Source organism: Schistocerca cancellata, chromosome 1, assembly GCF_023864275.1.
Source record: "Schistocerca cancellata isolate TAMUIC-IGC-003103 chromosome 1, iqSchCanc2.1, whole genome shotgun sequence".
Lineage (NCBI taxonomy): Eukaryota > Metazoa > Arthropoda > Insecta > Orthoptera > Acrididae > Schistocerca > Schistocerca cancellata.
Genome location: NC_064626.1, coordinates 156,354,033 through 156,373,007, shown reverse-complemented (window position 1 = coordinate 156,373,007; position 18,975 = coordinate 156,354,033). Strand labels below are relative to the sequence as shown.

The 18,975-nt window shown below is 42.9% G+C and overlaps 1 protein-coding gene across 2 annotated transcripts in view; it reads left to right on the top strand.

Annotated features, from left to right (window-relative positions):
* The window catches only part of LOC126167518 (mediator of RNA polymerase II transcription subunit 13), a 211,199-nt gene that overhangs the window by 118,951 nt on the left and 73,273 nt on the right, over positions 1-18,975 (top strand). For both annotated transcript variants that reach the window (XM_049920483.1, XM_049920482.1), the window contains exons 3-6: positions 14,338-14,422; positions 16,075-16,158; positions 18,069-18,214; positions 18,350-18,878. In XM_049920483.1, coding sequence (XP_049776440.1) covers positions 14,338-14,422; positions 16,075-16,158; positions 18,069-18,214; positions 18,350-18,878 — 844 coding nt within the window. The remainder of the gene's footprint in view (positions 1-14,337; positions 14,423-16,074; positions 16,159-18,068; positions 18,215-18,349; positions 18,879-18,975) is intronic.

Here is an 18,975-nt window from a genome sequence, read left to right as displayed (position 1 = left end):
ATGACAGATACTCGAGGAGCCAGGTAAGAAGTAGAAACATTGACATCAATTAGAGACGCTCTTGACCAGTTTGTGAGTAAGTGCAAGAAACTTTTCTCTGTCAGTGAATATGTTACATTCAATGAGAAATTGGAGTGTATGACTCAATATTTGTAATTGGTATGTGACCAATAATTCAATAATTAATAATCATTATTCGGTTTTATTATTGTCACTATATATGAATAACATACAGTAATATATGGTAATAATTTACACTTGATTAAACCACTAATTTCAGTGTTAAGATACTCAAGATATATAAAAACAATTAGATGGGGTGTGCTACAAACCACAGTTTCAGACCACACGACTGCCAGTTTAAGGCGTTGGGTAGAGGGTGGTGATAGGAAGGTGTGACAGTGTAAAACTTAGCTCTGAATTAACTGCTTTGAGCAATTTCAGCCTTGTTTTGTGTACTCTGTATGAAACTGGAATCAAATACAACCGGGCGGCTTCATACAGTTGTTGAAATACGTTTGAAATATGTAATAACGTTCATTATTTATTATTCTGTATTAGGCTACGTGTCACTGGCGTACTTTTATTCCAGGGTAAACAAAGCATGTTTGAATGGTAACTGCACAGATACTAAAGTCCACGCGATCATACACATGAAATCGTGTGTTACAACAGAAGTGTGACGGTCTGTCGAATGCCACCGCCAAGCGATGTGGCTTCGTTGTGGTGGTGTTGCGTTCTCGGAAGCGTTGGCGCTACGGAGAAGAGGCGCGCGGGTGGGTAGCAGACTGGTTGTACGCAGCGACGCTAAGAAGTGTTTGCATACGGCAGTGGCGGCGCGCAGCCTGTCCACGGATAATCGCAGGCAGTAGCGTGAGAGTGCGGCACGCGCAGCCGGCCGCGGCCGTTCGATACGGCTGCCTTAAAGCGGACCAGCCGGGCCGGGCCACGCCACGCCGCTGCCTGCCCGGCCCGCGGCTAATTGCCCGATTACAGGCGGCGGCGGCAGCGGCGGCGCGTGCCCGCGGGTCGATAGCCGCTCTGCATCTGGACTGACACAGGTACCGTCTGGCCCCGGCGCTGATTAAAACAACACGTGTACCGTTTACGAGTCCCTAGAGCGAGCGAGAGAAATGTGATACGCGTGGATGGGGGCTGTCGTGGCAGTCACGGCGCGTAACACACATACGGCGTTTTTCTTAAAGCGTTTCAGTTTTGAAAGTTTTCAGCTACCTTTGGAAAGAAGAGTTACAAACAAAATACCTTTACTAGCCTTCAAAGGTAATCAGTCAGCAACAACGCGCTTCAGGCATCAGTTGGAAAGTTGTTAGAACGGTCAGCAGACGCTTCTTGTGGAATAATGGTGGTCACGCGCCTTTGGACATCCGCGTCATTATAGGAGATGAGACCTAGTTCTGTCAGTACGACCCGTAGACCAAGCGACAGTCAGTGTCTAGACCAAGCGACAGTCAGTGTCATGCTGTTCATCGTCTTCTCCGCTTACCAGAAAAATTCGACTGACAAAATCCAAGATTGACCCTTTGAGACCTGAATTTTTTTCTGGAGGCAGGGAAATTTTTCTTTATGCCCTAATGCTCTTAGGTGATTTTTTAAAAATGGTTTTAGATGTAAGATTTATACGCATGTAGCCGGCCGGGGTGGCCGAGCGGTTCTAGGCGCTACAGTCTGGAACCGCGCGACCGCTACGGTCGCAGGTTCGAATCCTGCCTCGGGCATGGATGTGTGTGATGTCCTTAGGTTAGTTATGTTTAAGTAGTTCTAAGTTCTGGGGGACTGATGACCTTAGAAGTTAAGTCCCATAGTGCTCACAGCCATTTGAACCATTTTATACGCATGTGTATACCCGTTTTCAGAATATAATTTGTACACTTGGCTTCTCTTTATGGGCTAAAATAATTAATTTTGCAATATTCACAGTTGTAATAAATAAACTGATCATTCAGTAATACCACTTCAGTGTATTCTGGCGGCCACAAGTTGCTGCATATTGCTACATTCACTTGTTGGTATTTTCATTGTTATGCCCAACAAATGGCAGCAGTTGTGCATCGTGAGAAGATTGAACATTCACAAACATGTACAGGAGTGTTCCATTGAGGAAAAATGTTTCTGCCACAGTTAATACACAGAAAACATTAATGTAGAAAATTGTAACCAGATGGTCAGAAAGGGTCAAGACGAAGTAGATCGTCATTATCGACAGCACGCGCTTTATTCATCGTGAATTTGTACCCGAGGGAAATGGATGATGATCACCATGCCATTGACTGTCGCTTGTTGTCCGCATCGTATTGGCAGTACCAGGCCTCATCTCCTGTAACGATACGGGTATCCAACACATCATGACCACCGTGCTTGAAGCTATTCCACAAGAAGCGGCTGCTGACCGTGCTCAACAGGTTTCAACCGATGTCTGAAGCGCGATTACTTTGAACGCCAGTAAAAGTCTTTCTTGGTTTTCTTTATTGTCTAAGACCGTTCACCGAACTTTTTAGACCCACCTTTGAATAAGCATAGACTGCATTTACCGAACGTAGCCAGAAGCGATTGAAAGTAACAGTAATCACCTCATTTACACACTTTCCCAGCAATAGTGTGCAGACCTGTGTTCACAATTTCAGTGCTTAGTGTCGTGCTAGTGATGATTAGTGTACACTTCGATTTTAAGTCGTATCCATTATGAGGTTGCCGGAGGTTACTTGTTGCTATTGTTCTTAAATCAGTTGCAAGACGCGCGCACTTCTCAAATTTTCACACAAATGCTTTTCATATGATGTACTTCTCTGACCTGAAATTCCTTGGAAGTTATATCCAAGCGATGTAATATGTAATAATGCAAACAGATTCGTATTATATTAAACATATAATAATAGGAACAAAAAGTTGAATTCTCGCAAGCTGTTAATAGTGGGAGTGACAGTTATATGAGGGGAACAAGCTATGATCTTCCCCTCCACCCCTTCCCTAAAGATTCGTACCCTTGATCTGCGGCTGCATATGGGTGCCCACTATGGCCCATCTTTCTGGTTAGAAATCCCATCTTTACGCAGTAACCCGTCTCAAACCCCCATTCACCAGCTGTAGACCTTCCTGACAGATTAAAACCTCCGATAGACCGGGAATGATTCGCTTCTTTCCACACAGCTCAAGACATGTTAAATTCAAGATTCTCAGAGTTTGGGCTCAATGTACTCACAGCCTAGGTGGTTTCGAAACTGCGTACAGTTTGCTTCAGAGTAAAAGATTCATTCGGGAAACAATTTCTAGGCTGTGCGTGAGCTATTCTTCCGCGATGTTATTAGTTTCTAGACTGCTAGGCCTGCATGGTATGCGGGGAGCTCCTGTAAAGTTTGAGCGGTGGAAGAGAAGCACTAGTTGAAGTGAAACTGTAAGGGCAGGTCGTGAGTCGCGCTTTGATAGATCAGTCGATAGGACTACCGTCTGCGGCGGGCAGTGACTCTGGTCCGAGTCCCGGTGCGACACGGGCCTGATCTGCCAGCAAGTTCCAAAACATCGCACGCTGCGCTGCGGGGTTAAAGAGTTATTCTGGATGCAATGATTCTCAGGATGTCAGGCTCAAATCAAACTATGACAGTTACCCAACCTCCCATCTGTGGTACCCAACTATATTGGTTATTGTAACTAGTAAATACGCGGTGCTTTCAAAAATGGTTCAAATGGCTCTCAGCACTATGGGACTTAACATCTGTGGTGATAAGTCCCCTAGAACTTAGAACTACTTAAACCTAACTAACCTGAGGACATCACACACATCCATGCCCGAGGCAGGATTCGAACCTGCGACCGTAGCGGTCACGCGGTTCCAAACTGGAGCGCCTAGAACCGCACGGCCACAGCGGCCGGCGCGGTGCTTTCTTAGATACTTTAGGCATTTCCGCTGATAGCTTCATTCTAGTGTACAGACCCAGTGAACATTATTAGGTTTGCTGGTTCCTACTATTTGTTGTTATATACGTTACTCCTGAATGAAACTTGCGTGCTTCGCAGTGTGCACTCTTTTCTTGAAAATCACTGTAAAGTTGTGTGGTAGCGTTTATTCGTTAAGCTGTAAACATACTAGAACTGAGGTTTCATTCATTCTTTCTGCACTGTTGTCCGAAATTCAGCGGTGTATTTATTTAACTTTCTCCCTATTTCTTATGCGATTTGACCTAATGTAAGCGTGTATAAAGACCAAGATAGCGCAGCAAGTGGTGAGTTTTTTTTAGTGTGTCTTCGATGGACGCTGGTAACTGTTCAACGTACGTGGTAGAAGGTTGGAAAATATAACAGTGCTATGGGAGATAATATTATTTGTGGTTGTCTACTTGAGTTCGAAATACTCCAGCTTCATGTAACATTAAAAGCAACAATTGTTACTGAATGCTAACATGACGTAAATCTGTCCCCGCCGCCTCCTTTCAACCAAGTACTATCACGTCTAATTTTTTTGTGTGCTGAATTCAGAGCAGCGAATGTTGCACTTTTAACTTTGAGTGAGTGCTATTTTTATTTTCATGCGCATGCTAACCACCGATCTTCCGTCACTACAGTGTCCTTGGTTTATTGAGACTGGCCGTGCTGGGAGTTTTCCGTAATTTGTGAACGGAGACTGTCGTTTTCTCTCGCTGTGGCAAGGTCGGCCAAGTTGTTATCTTATCTCGCTATGCACGCAGATTTCTAGTGTGCCCCGCTTCTCCAACGGAGTTGTCTTGCAACGCTTCACTTTCACTGTGATTGCAGAAATGGTGTTAAGGAAAGCCTCCAAAAGGCTTACACGACGCAGGAATACGGGTCGGCATTTTTAGTCTCCGACAAGCAACATGAACATTGTTGGAAACTAGTACCCTTCCTGTAACTAAATCGAGAATTGTAAGGTAAGAATGGGTTTGTAGTTCGCATAAACAGTCGGAGTCCACGCCCATAATGCGGTAAATAAAATACTTGCCATGGGAATTTTCCGTGAGAGAGTTGATAAAAAGATACAGCATTCTTTTTTAATATCTACTATTAAACTTGGCTTAAACCAAAAGTTTCTGCTGATATTTTGTCTCTGAGTGAGGTGGCGCAGTTGTTAGCACACTGGACTCTCATTCGGATGGACTCCCATCCCGATTTAGGTTTTCCTCGATTCCCCTAAATCGCTCCAGACGAATGCTAGGATGGTTTCTTTGAAATGACATAGCGGATTTCCTTCCCAATCCTTGAAGCAATCGGAGCTTGTGCTCCGTCTCCAGTGACTTCGTTGTCGACGGCAGGTTAAACCTGAGCCTTTCTTTCTTCTTTATCTAATACTTTGTCATTCGCTTATCCGATGGACTGCGCAAGTATAACTGTCTTGTCTCCTGTTGGGTACCTTACTCGCCGGATAAAGGCATTGGCGAAGAAAGACCATTTTGACAGAATAAATAACGCTGGCGAACCTTGATAACAGATTACCACTAGACGGTGAGTTCACACTGTTAGCAGGGGGAGAGGGTAGGCCTGGGTGGCACGAGCGCGACAGAACCGGTCCGCCCGGCAGACGGCGCGTGCGGAACCTAGTCGCTGGAATGCAACTGGCTCACCGCGCATGTGTTATTTCTTTCAGGAAACTACTCCCATGTGTCGTTAGTTTGGCCTTGACTTGCCCATCTCTAATCTACGGCGATATCTCTCCTTTGGCGTGCGGCACACAATTTTATTTTCCCCCCTCCTTGTAAGTGATCACATTGTCACTGTTCGATGATCGAGGTAGCCGGATGGCCAAGGTGCTGTCTTGATATTGGGATGGACGCGTGCTCAAATTCCCGTTCGACCATCCTGATTTACTTTTACATTAGTTTCTGAAAACCCCTTGGAAGGCACTCATGTATATGCCCCACAACCCACTATACACTGTATGGCGAGAGGTACACCTCCGACTTTAGCAATTTTCTGTGTGCACCCTAATTTGTTATTCCCATGATCACTACGCGAGATGATATATGATGGTGAGAGCACAGTGATCGCATGCTCTTCTTCTTTGAATGCGGGTTTCAAGAATACTTTGTGGTATTCCCTCCAAGAATTCCTGTTCAAGTTTCCCTGATATTTCTATTAAACTTAAGTAAGTACTGTTAAAAACTGTTTCGCTCTGCTAGCGCGCCTCTAAATTCGTTCGATGTCTGTTGTCTCATATACGTCGCAAAGACTCCAAACACGGAAACACTATTCTATAATTGGTTGCACTAGTGACTTGTATGTGCTTTCTTCGACAGATGCATTCCATTTTCAAGTGCCCTTCCAACAACTCTTAGGTCTTCCGTTCGCCTTCGGTAGTACTGATTTTGTGCCCTACCCACTTCATACCGCTTTATAGTATTACCCCCAAATACTTAAACAGTGTTCGTGGGCTCCAAATATTTGCCACTAAATTCAAGGACAGTTATTTGAAACAGACCTTGGCTAATTCCTTCCGCTACCCTCCGCCTCCATTGACATCGACGACCATGTTAAATGTTTCTCGGTCCGTATTGGCAAGAACTCAGACTTTCCCTGCCGTCATCAACTGGAGTCCACTGTCATACTAACACGCCGTGTGGTACGCACACCAAAAAAAGTTTTGTATCACCTTGGTTCCGAGAGTTCCGGAACCTGTACAGAAGATTGGAATAGAGATCAACGTAAACATAATTTCCGCCCTTTTTATTGCTCATGAAAACAGTACATTGCATGTTGTACCCTCATACAGTGAGACCTTCAGAGGTGGTGCTCCAGATTGCTGAACACACTGGTACCTCTAATACCCAATAGCACGTCCTCTTGCATTGTGCATGCCTGTATTCGTTGTGGCATACTATCCAAAAGTTCACCAGGGCACTGTTGGTTCAAATTGCCCCATTCTTCAACGGCGATTCGGCGTAGATCTCTGAGTGGTTGGTGTCTCAAGTCGTCCGTAAACAGCCCTTTTCACTCTATCCCAGGCATGTTCGATAGGGTTCATGTCTGGAGGACATGCTAGCGACTCTAGTGGAGCGTTGTCGTTAACCAGAAGGAAGTCACTCGCAATAAGTGCACGATGGGAGCGCAAATTGTCGTCCATGAAGGCGAATGCCTCGCAAATATGCTGCCGGTGTGGTTGCACTATCGGTCTGAGGATGGGATTCACGTATCGTACAGCCGTTACGGCGCCTTACATGACCACCAGCTGCGTACATCGGCCCCACATATTGCCACCCCAAAACAACAGGGAACGTCCACCTTGCTGCACACTCTGGACAGTGTGTCTATGGCGTTCAGCCTGACCTGGTTGCCTCCAAACAGTATCCGACGACTGTCTGGTTGAAGGCATATGCGACACTCACCGTTGAAGAGAACGTGATGCCACTCCTGAGCGGTCCATTCGGCATGTTGATGGGCCCATCTGTACCGCGCTGCATGGTGTCGTGGTTGCAAAGATGGATTTCGCCATGGACGACAGTAAAGTTGTGCGTCATGCAGCCTATTGCGCACATTTTGAGTCGTAACACGACGTCCTTTGGCTACACGAAAAGCATTATTTAACATGGTGGCGTGGCTGTCAGGGTTCCCCCTAGATATAATCCGTAGGTAGCGGTCGTCCACTGCAGTATTAGCCCTTGGGTGGCCTGAGCGAGGCATGTCATCGACAGTTCCTGTCTCTCTGTATCTTCTCCATGTCCGAACAACATCGCTTTGGTTCACACCGAGACGCTTGGACGCTTCCCTTGTTGACAGCTGTTCCTGGTACAAAGTAACAATGCGGACGCGATCGAACCGCGGTATTGACCTTCTAGGTGCCTCCTACCTGGTGGGATGACTTGAACTGATCGGCTGTCGGACCCTCTCCGTCTAATAGGCGCTGCTCATGCATGGTTGTTTACATCTTTGGGCGGGTTTAGTGACATATCTGAGCAGTCAAAAGGACTCTGTCTGTGATACAATATCCGCAGTCAACGTCTGCTTCCCGAGTTCTGGGAACCGGGGTGATGCAAAACTTTTTTTGATGTGTGTATTTTCGCAAGTAGTTGACTGATTTTTATGTCGGAGAGACGTCTTGAAGTCATGGAACTTTCATATGCTACCAGAGATTACGCCGATGTCTATTCTGGGCGGAAAACAGTAACTAAGCTGATGTCGTTAGATGGTAGATAGCTTATTTCTCTGTATCCTTACAGTATCGAGCGTTCTTGTCTACGTATCCTAAGGGTATTGCCGCTGTCCCAGTTAAAGCAGTTGTTGCGGATTCCATATTTGAAGCAGTTGTCCAGCGTAGGTAAACGAGATAAAAATTGAAAGGCATTCGTCTACACTTTGTGTAAAGGGTACATAATTCACGAAAATCTGGATAACTGTCCGTAAATAACGTGTTGAGAGCGTTTGTTGCTCACGTTCAGTAGTTACTGTGTCTGTAATGTCGATTCATGGTTGAAAAGCATTTAAACACAATTGCTTGTATGTCTCTACTTTCCCTTGACGGCAAGCTCAGACACTAAGCCAAGTTCAGATTGGATAAGTATGGGGAAGAAAGTCGGAGGTGAGGCATTCGCCCCAAGTAATGGCGCATTATCCTGAATAGAGTACCGCGTCACTTCATTCGGTAACAGCAATGCCTCTACAGTGTGCATTTAGTTTTCCTTGTTCAGAACATCCTTATTCATCTAAAACTGTTAAGTTTGATTTTTATCCATTTATTATTTAAATGTGACGTAGGCTTCTACATATACCATTGTGTTAACGTTATGCAAATACAGTATCCGTAGCAAATAATAGCATCTGTAAGTATTAAAAATGTTAATACTGAAAATGTCTGAAGTATTTAGTATGATAGACGTCGTAATGTGGGTTTTGTTAGCATAACATGTTACTCCTCAAGTAAAATTTGGACATGAAATCATTGTTCATGCTTGACCAAAATAAACATAGAAACGACGTATTTAATTTTGCTCTTTTCTCGTGAGGTAGTGGTTCAAATGGCTCTGAGCACTATGGGACTTAACTTCTGAGGTCATCAGTCGCCTAGAACTTAGAACTAATTAAACCTAACTAACCTAAGGACATCACACACATCCATGCCCGAGGCAGGATTCGAACCTGCGACCGTAGCGCCCGCGCGGTTCCAGACTGTAGCGCCTAGAACCGCTCGGCCACTCCGGCCGGCTCGTGAGGTAGTTTTTGACTTAAGAATGCAGTCGCGTTTAGGAAGTTTAAGAGAACAATACATTTAAATTTGATTTTCTTATGTAAGTTCTTATTCTGAATCATTCTAAGAGAATAAGAGGTATGTATACTGCCTGGGTTTTATAAAAAATTTGACAAAAGCAGTTGTACAGTCTTGGTGAATTTACAGCTGACGACTTGGTAGCACATTCTATTAAGAGAAGACCGGAAGTCTTCAGAGAGGTCTGTGACTATGATGCGCTAAGTCAAAATTGTCTGTGTGGATCGCACATTTCCCCAAGTGGATAATGCGTTTCGGCAACTTGCCTTCATCAGATCAAAAACTTTAAGAATCAAGACATCGTACTATATGAAATAGTACAATATTGTACCCGGTATAAGCGCATACTGACTACTGAATTGACGAGTCATTTGTTGCGCTGTGGCGTATCTGTTAGCCCGCGCAATCTATGCTATAATCCGTTCATCATAAGAACAACCCTGATGTATACATTGCACTATGTATTCTTCCGTGTTTGCTGGAACCTCATTGAATTTCCGTTTGACGTGAGACTGCAGCCAAGCTGTCTCGAGACTGTCAAGTACGATAATAAGGATACATTTTGTGCTGTGCCTTATGTGCAAATCGACTAAGCGATAATACGGGACAACAGCTTTACCAGCGCATTTAACTAGCACAGCACTGGCCGGTCAGATGGTACAGCGAGCCTGCAGTGACATGACCAGCTGCAGTCTCACACGTAGAAAGAGAAGAGCAGAGGAGCAGTACAGCTTCGGATGTAATTTAATTTTTAAGTAGAATGAAATAATACACTGCAAATCCCTCACAAAACGCTCCTTAGACGAAAACAGTAACGCGTTATCGTTATTGGCTAACGTACTATTGTAATTAAAAATAATAATGATGAAAATTCCTGACTTAACCACAGGATAGTCCGTCGCTCGTGGTCTCGCGGTAGCGTTCTCGCTTCCCGAGCAAGGGGTCCCGGGTTCGATTCCCGGCGGGGTCAGGGATTTTCACCTGCCTCGAGATGACTGGGTGTTTGTGTTGTCCTCATCATTTCATCATCATCCAGGAAAGTGGCGAAATTGGACTGAGCAAAGGTTGGGAAATTGTACGGGCGCTGATAACCACGCAGTTGAGTGCCCCACAAACCAAACATCATCATCATCTTAACCACAGGATAATTTTTCTGCATAAGCTGTGTGTAAAGTAAGAGAATATTGAAGGATTTCGCCGTATAGTTTAATATTGAAGCCACTGAAGATATTGCTTAGTCACTCGTCTGGTAATATCTTAGCTCCTTCCGTATCCGGAACCGAGAAATGCATTTAAGTTCTGGAGGTGTCACCTGCTACGTTGATAACTGGCCTATCTACAACAGAATCCACAAAGCTAACCAGCCGCAGCATTTTCTCTTCTGTTATGACGAGCCGTTATAAATCCCGCCAGCGTTCGGCAGTGACGTGTGAAATAGCTGCATGCGTTAGTTCCAGTACGTCTGGGGCTTAACAGTTGTTACTTCTCGGGCCAAATCCCGCAGCTTGGCTCCAGAGCAGTTCTGTTGGGTTCATAGTGTAATGGTACAGTAGCAAATGTAAATATGCAACATTTGTATGATGTGCTCGATGTTGTGAAAATGATTGTTTTCATGTTTCTGCGATACTTACCTACCCGTGTGGCATAAAACGATGGACATAGTCCAAATAAAGAGAATTTGGTTTTTCATTGTTGCCCTAAAATTAAATTATGTTTACCTAATTTAAACAACTTTTATGAACAGTTTTTCATGAAACATCGATGATTAAGAATTTGTATTTGAAATGGAAATAGGAATTTCGCGTCGAATATGTAATTAGAAACACGAAGACGTGCATTATACATAAAAAATGATGATTTTTATAATTACGAGATGTAGGTATTTAAAGTTGAACGAGAAAAAAAATTATACAAGAGAGAATTGAATCAACGCACGAATCAGCGCGACAATCAGAGCACAATGCTGCAGAGGCTGTAACTGTACACCATTTTAGAAATAAAAACTACGTAGCTAAAGCTTGATTAAGAAAAACGTTGATGTCTGTTAATACGTTTGAATATCTTAACGTTACTTAGTAATAAGATATCTAATACATAAGTAGGACCTACTGGCATCTGACCAAACATCGCGTTTATGTTTGTTTACATCAGGTTTATTCTTATGATGAACGGATTATAATAATTGGCGACCCCTGTTGACAAGTAGGTGTCCAAGGCCTGTGAAAAGACCATTTCTGCATGTTTCTGGGGTGGGGGGGTGCCATATGCGTCAGGCACCCTAACTGCGGTCAACTTGAACAGAACGTTCAAAAGTATGCTTAAAGTTCCTGCAATGCGTGCCATTGTGGCGTGTACTCAATGCACAGAAAGAATAATGCAATCATTCCGTCTTAAATCGTCCGTGCAAAAAATCTCATAGACATTTCGTTGCCACAGATAGTGTAATTATACCCGACGATGGAAGTGAGTAAAACGCAGTCCAAACATTTTTTAGCCAGTAAATTAGTCCACGTCTCAGCTTTGCACTCTTGTATCAGACCATTACGAGGAAAAATGCCTTAAAGAAACAAAGTGAATCGGGGGAGGGGGAAGATATAACGACGGAAGCTCTATGATGCTGTTTGCGGTAGAGGAGGATGTCTGTGGGAAGATTGCAACACCGGAAGACTATAGCGAAAGACCGAGGTTTGGTTCTAAATGTAACGAATCACACACACATAGGCAGAGAGCTCCATTAACGTTCAATTTACACTGTTAGCGATGTATCACTGGAAACAATAACCGCTTTAAAATACCTCGGGGTAAACGTCCAGAGCAGCCTAAAGTGTCGTGGTCACTTTAGAACTGGCCGCGTGGTGTAGGGCGTCTTGTCACGGCCCGCGCGGCTCTCCTCGACGGAGGTTCGAGCCCTCCCTCGGGCATGGGTGTGTCTGTGTGTTGTCCTTAGCGCAAGATAGTTTAAGCTTAGGGACCGATGGCCTCCACAGTTTGGTCCCAGAAGACTTTACCACAGATTCCCAGACTTAAAACTAGTTGCAGGAAAACAAATCCTCAAGCTGACATGCAATTGCAGAATCTTAAGGTAGACGTTAATTCACGAAGAAAAGTGGCCTAAGAAACACACGTTCGACAAATTCTTCAGTACTGCACCATGTAGCATGACGGGGGAAGAGAGAGATTCGAAGAAGATGGCTGCATTTAGCGCGAGAGCATTAGATCTCGTTACATGGCCATGACGAGAAAATAGAGAAATTAGGCTGCAGCAGTGCGCAAGTGGAAGAGGAAAGGAAGAAAGTGTTAAAAACTTCAATGTTTTATCAGTTGTATTTTCGAATAGCGTGATGTTAGCATTTGGTTTCATATGTACCGCTAGAAAGCCGTGTGTAGTATGTAAATAGTTTCTATTATTGAATTTATGTTATTGAATTTGAATATAACCAATCATATAATATGCAGTAACACATTTTTATTGTTTAGCACTTTCTTCCGCCGACCCCTTCAAATTATATTGGTACGGAGAAGTACGCTACGCCACACACCGTAAGGTGGCTTTCAGAATGTAGGTGTAGGGTAGATGACAGCAACGTCAACGGACCATTTGAGCTTTCTGGGTTCGGTGTTTATGGACTCGGGCGCTCTGTAGCGCCTTAGAAAACATCCTGTAGCAGCCGCAGAAGGCTGGGGCGTCACGGTAGCCGGTAAGCAGGTGCCTGCTCAGAGAAGAGGCACGGTGCCAGAGCTCGCGAAAGTGTGCCGGGCGGGCGTTCGCGACGCGGCGTGGCGTGGCAACGTCGGGGCGCGGGAGCGATGAGCGCCGCTGCGCTGCTCTGGAATCCGCTAGCCCGGCCGCGGCGCGGCAAGGCGCGCTGACCTTCCAGCAGCGGGTCATTGTCCAGCCCGCCGCCGCGCCGCCCATTCAGCGCCGCCCGTGGACCCGGTCTTCTGCCAGCTTCCCACATATCCCCAACAGATTGTACTTTTGTTCATTTTGGAGTCGATGAGTAGAAAACGTACAGTGTTATGCCCATAAAGCAATAGGACAGGTGAATGGGTAGATTCAGTCTTCCTAGATTTCCGCAATTCAGTACCGCATCGTCATCTACTAACCGAAACCGATCGTACGGACTATCTTCACAGATACGTGAAAGTCTAATATTTGACTAGCAGAACCCACTACTTTGTATTGGACGGAGAATGTTCAACAGAAACAAAAGTAAGAACGGGTGTGGCCCAAAGAAATGCAGGAGAAACTCAGGAAATTACAGTCTTTGGACTGTTCTCAGACTTGGACTAAATTTCCACTCGATGTAATGGCTGCTCTTTAAATTTGGATAAATGTACGATAATGCCTATAAAGAGGAAAAAAGAACCAAATAGCGGCCCATTTACCGAGTGTACTGAGCAGCTCTCATCGCACAGTTATTTAGGTGAAATACTAAGAATTGGGACGATCACGTAAAATCAGTAGTACTAATGGCAAATGGAGGACTTAAGTTCGTCGGAAGGCCTATGTGGGGAAAATGCAGTGCGTCTGTGGAAAAAACTGCGAACGATATACTAATACAGCAAATTGGAAAGATATTAAATGAATTTGGGTAATTGCGGCTAGTGTCATAACAGGACAATATAGCCTCTAAGAAACTGTAGCAGAAATACTCGGGGAATTTCCCCGAATGAGAATCCTTGGACAAAAAACATCTTCATTCTCGCAGGACCCCATTGTGTCAGTTCAGAGAACCTGCGCAATCATTATGCTCTCGCCATAGTATATCTTGTGTAGAGACTGTGAGAATATGATAAAGAAAAATTAGGGAGTGTACAGTGCTTTGTAGACAGTGATTCCTTCTTTACTCAATACTTAAATGGAATGAAGGAGAAAGTCTATAATATTGGTAAAATTCGCCATGCACTGGGCACTTTAAGTGGCTTATGGAGTTAATATGTAGATGTGATGCATAACTATTAAATTTTTAATGTAATTGACATAAAAAACTCATGTACCTAGAAATTTCTCATTTGCCCATGTATGTAACACTTGGACTTCTGTTTGTACATTTTATGGTATGACTGTTATTTGCATTCTGTGTTAAACATTCACTCTTTCTTCTGTGCTGCAGAAGGGGAGCAGGGCTCGTGGGAGAGTGGTCTGTCCTATGAGTGTCGCTCACTACTCTTCAAGGCACTGCATAATCTAATAGAGAGGTAAGTAGTGACATGAAAACTAAGTTTTGATCCCAACTACTCTAGTGTTCACAAGACTGTGCCCAGTGATTGTGTAAATAAACTACAGAGGCTCTTTAGAGTGATTCTCAGAAGTTTATTTTCATGGATACGTTAAAAATGTATCAAAGTTAATTATTTTCGTATTAGTCATTTGAATCTGTCAGTTGTACAGTGTGAGAAAAAGTCACACCAGTAGCTTAAAACTTATATATGTAGCACTGATCCTGAATTTGCTATTGTTTTTTAGAAATTTTCTTGGCTTCACTACATTGTGCAGTTGAAATTTATAAAATAATTGACCTTTCAATTGAGACAACTTGGAAGGCAAAAATATTTCTAGTATTTTGTCATAAAACGAGAAGCTTTATTTCCCATAATGAATAAAACCTATGTAGTTGAAAAATGAATGAATTTTTGCCTACTTCAATGCAGGTAGTGTAATTATTTTGCAAGACACATTTTAGAAAGCTCATTTTATCATCAGAATGGCACTGTTTCCCAAACTAATGGCTGGAAATGCAACAAAAATCAAATGACTAAAATGGAATGTAGATGTGGATTTCAAAAGCGAGTAAAATTCAAATGGGTGAAATTGAATATGTGAGTCATGATCTCAGTAACATGATACATATTTTTCTTTACATTTTAGGATTTTTGATATCTCCATGTATCTGAAGAGACCTTTAAAAAAAATACAAACTATCCTGTGTTCAGTTCCTTCTGGGTCATTTCAGTAATAGTCTTTGTCTACCTAATGGATGAAGACAGTAACATGAGTAAATGAGGGAGGATGCTCAAGTTTGACAAACCATGAAACTTTCTCCTGGTTATCAGTGACATGAACTGGCACAGCTATGAAGAAGGGAAAACAAAGGACCAGGCAATGAGTCTGTAACCCTGTTTCCTGAGTATGTATTCAGCAGTAATCTTTTATGGAGCCAAATTAATGTTCAAACCAGTATTCTCATTTGAAGAAGCCTAGCTGTTTTGTATTTGAAATATGAGAATAGCAACACTTTATTTTGAAAGGGTTAAACAACAGAAAATACATTTTAATTATTTACTAAAATATTATTGCCATAAAATATGATAAATTCTAAATCTGCATTTGAGTATTGTCACATTTTAGACAAAACACAATGAAGCAATGTAGAACTGCAGTAGTACAATAGGAGATACAGCAATAAGACGCTGAAGTTGTAGATGGTGAAACACTGGTCCAGTTGCATGTGGAATAGATGCACAATGTGACCTTAACAACAGGAAAAGAGGTATTTACTGAGGAATGGACAATGTCGAAATTGTTTTAAATACCCTTTTCAAGAAAATGTCTATTTTTAGAAACTGGCAATTACTCAGTCAAGTTGACGAGTCATGTAGTGTGTTGCACATGATGGATTTAGTCCATTTGTAGGCAGAAGTATCCTGCATACGTGTTATTGGTTCAAGCTCAGTTATGTGCAGATACAGGAATATCCCTAGATCCAATATCTGTACCATTTTATTCATTACTCAGTAAACATAATTTGTCTGAAATGTAACAAATAATTACACACAGATATGCTGTTAGATGGGATATAAATATTTAATTCCGAGAGTGTTTACATGTTTCTTAATATTTTCTGTTACAGGTGCCTGTTATCACGTGATTTTGTTCGTCTTGGCAAGTGGTTTATACAGCCTTATGAAGGCTCAGAAAAGATGATAGGTGCCAGGTGCGTAATAAACCTTCCTTTACTCCAGAAATAGTACCTCTGATATTTGAGCAAACAGAAATAATTGGTCATTTGTTGATTGTATTATGTACGGTTGAATTTACTAAACTTAAAATTCCTAAGAGCCTCATAAAACAAAACATATGTATATAGAGTGTGTGTTTTCTTTTGGACACGGCTGAAAGAACAGGCACCAGACACACAAATGTATGTGCCTTGACAGCAGTTAATGATCCTTCAGTGCCGATGTGCTCTTCATCTGACCTCTGGAGTAATCAGCATGAGGCTGCGAGCAATAAGAATAATGGACAGGGGATGCTATGTACATAGTGTGCAACAAGTTAGGAATTTGGGTTGGACATGAAGTGTGCTCAAATAGCTAAAGTAGTTAAGGTGATCTCTTACATGAAGTGAGAAATCTGGGTTTCTGCATCTACATCTTCATCTGTACTCTGCAAATCATCGTGAGGTGCATGGCAGAGGGTATGCCCCATTGTACCAGTTCCTAGGGTTTCTTCCTATTCTATTCACATATGGAGCATGAGAAGAGTAATTATTTGAATGTCTGCATGCGTGCAGTAATTATTCTAGTCCTACTTCACGATGCCTATGTGAACGATATGTAGGGGGTTGTAGTATATTCCTAGAGTAATCATTTAAAGCCGGTTCTTGAAACTTTGTTTGTAGAAGTTCTTGGGATAGTTTACGTCTATCTTCAAGAGCCTTCCAGTTCAGTTCCTTCAGTATCTCTATGACAATCTCACAGTTTTGAGTCCTGGTCCGGCAAAAATTTTCGCTTGATGCCATCAAATTTATTTCAATGCCCAGATGCTTCTAAGTTCAGAATTTCAGTTTCATCACAAATACAAATTTTGTGGTATGAATTCAGAATTTAAGTGCATAATTAGTGTGAATAAATTGATATAAGTAATAAAGGAAGTAAAAAATGAAATCCAAGGTATTATTTACGTAGGAGAAGCATCTTAATTTCTGTTTGCTGAAATACAAATCAGTTAGACAAGCCTGTTAAAACAAATATTTATGAACATATTTATCTAAACTTTCTGAAATTCGTCACAAAGATGAAATCTAACAGTTTCGGCACTTCTGTGGTGCCATCCTCAAGCTCCTGAGGATTAGAGCATCAGGTAATGCAGGTGTGCTGTACCTGTATTATATCTTGTTTTATGTATATCTTGTGTTTGTGTCGTGTATCTGTATTGTATGTTGTGCTATACACCAGACACACACTACATTGTTTATTTGTTGATGTTCTAATGGTCAGGGGCCATAGGGTGGCACCCGTGGAATGCTGAAACTAGTAACTTAAGGAAAAATAAATAAGAACTGATTGACACAGGGCTGTTGCATGTTTTTTGTTCATACATAAGGTATGATCAGCTTCTATCTCAAGTCCATGACACATCCCTTGCTTCATGACATGTGCACCTAGTCTTTAGTGTTTGTTGTGCATTGATGCATCTCTAGACATTTCTGAAAGCTAGGAGTCAATTGTTTTTGGATTTGGTTATTGGTTGGCCTTGCTCCAGGAGTCCACATTGGAGCAGGTAGAAGAGGATCATGTATTGTAAATATTGTAGGAACAGACACCAATATATTCTTATTGAATGTGCTGTATACATACCAAATGTTTTTAAGACTGTGGTATTATTCAGTGAAAAAAGATATTGCAATTCATCCAATGGAAAATCTAGGATGGAATGTAACAATATTATGAGAAGGAAAGTTGCTACTCATCATATAGTGGAGATGGTGAGTCTCAGCAAGGACTATCTGTGACTCAGCATCTCCGCTACATGATGAGTAGCAACTTTCCTTCTCATAAGATTGCAATTTTATTGGGTTTCATTAAATGTGATGTGTACTGACTTGCATTGTTCTATTTTCAGCACACACTTCTCTTTCTCCTTCGCATTTTTTGTCCACGGTGAGAGCACCGTGTGTGCAAGTATCGACGTTCGCACTCATCCGTTAGTTCGCAGTTTAACTTGGCAACATCTTCAGCAGGCACAGGCTTCTTCATCAGGTATTCCAGGTAATGAGATTGACCTGTTCCATGTTCCACTACATATCACTAGTATCTACACAGAATTGATTGCATATTTAATTATTATTGTCCTTAAGATACATAATTATGACAATACTTGACTAAAGTGGACCAATTTTACAGTGATTCTTGCTCCGTATGGTATGGCTGGTACCCTAACTGGCCAGGTTTACAAGAGCACCGACGTGCATGTCCAGCGACACTTAGAAGACTGGCGGCAGTTTTTTCCCCTTGGGCCAAAGTGCTCAAGTCGTGACGGAGGAGGTGAAGAGTCTGCACTTCCCCCTGCAGTAGAGGTACTGGTGGGTGGCACAAAAATGCGCTATCCCAGGTGCTATGTGCTTGTCACGGACATGGATGATCCATCTGCGGCTCCAAATCGAGCAACGTTGGGACTGTCTCCTGCGGCAGCTGCAGATGCAGTTCTCCGCTCCGTCAGCCTTCCAGCGACCACTGCACCTGCAGACACTTCCACCCCACCTCCGCCACCTTCACATCAGAGTCCTGGTCCAGCAGCATGCCTGACTGAGAATGTGTGGCAGGACAATGCTTTGAATCCCACACAGCATGAACAACATGAGCAGTCATCGCCCGCAACAGGCCTCTGGGAGTTTGCAGACCCTACCAGGAAAGCTCCCTGCAATTGTTCTAAGTGAGTGAAGGTTGCAGAGCAACATTTTACATTCATTGTTTCTACTTCAATCTCTGCCTGTTTTATGATTTATATGGTAGTAAAAATCTCACCAGGC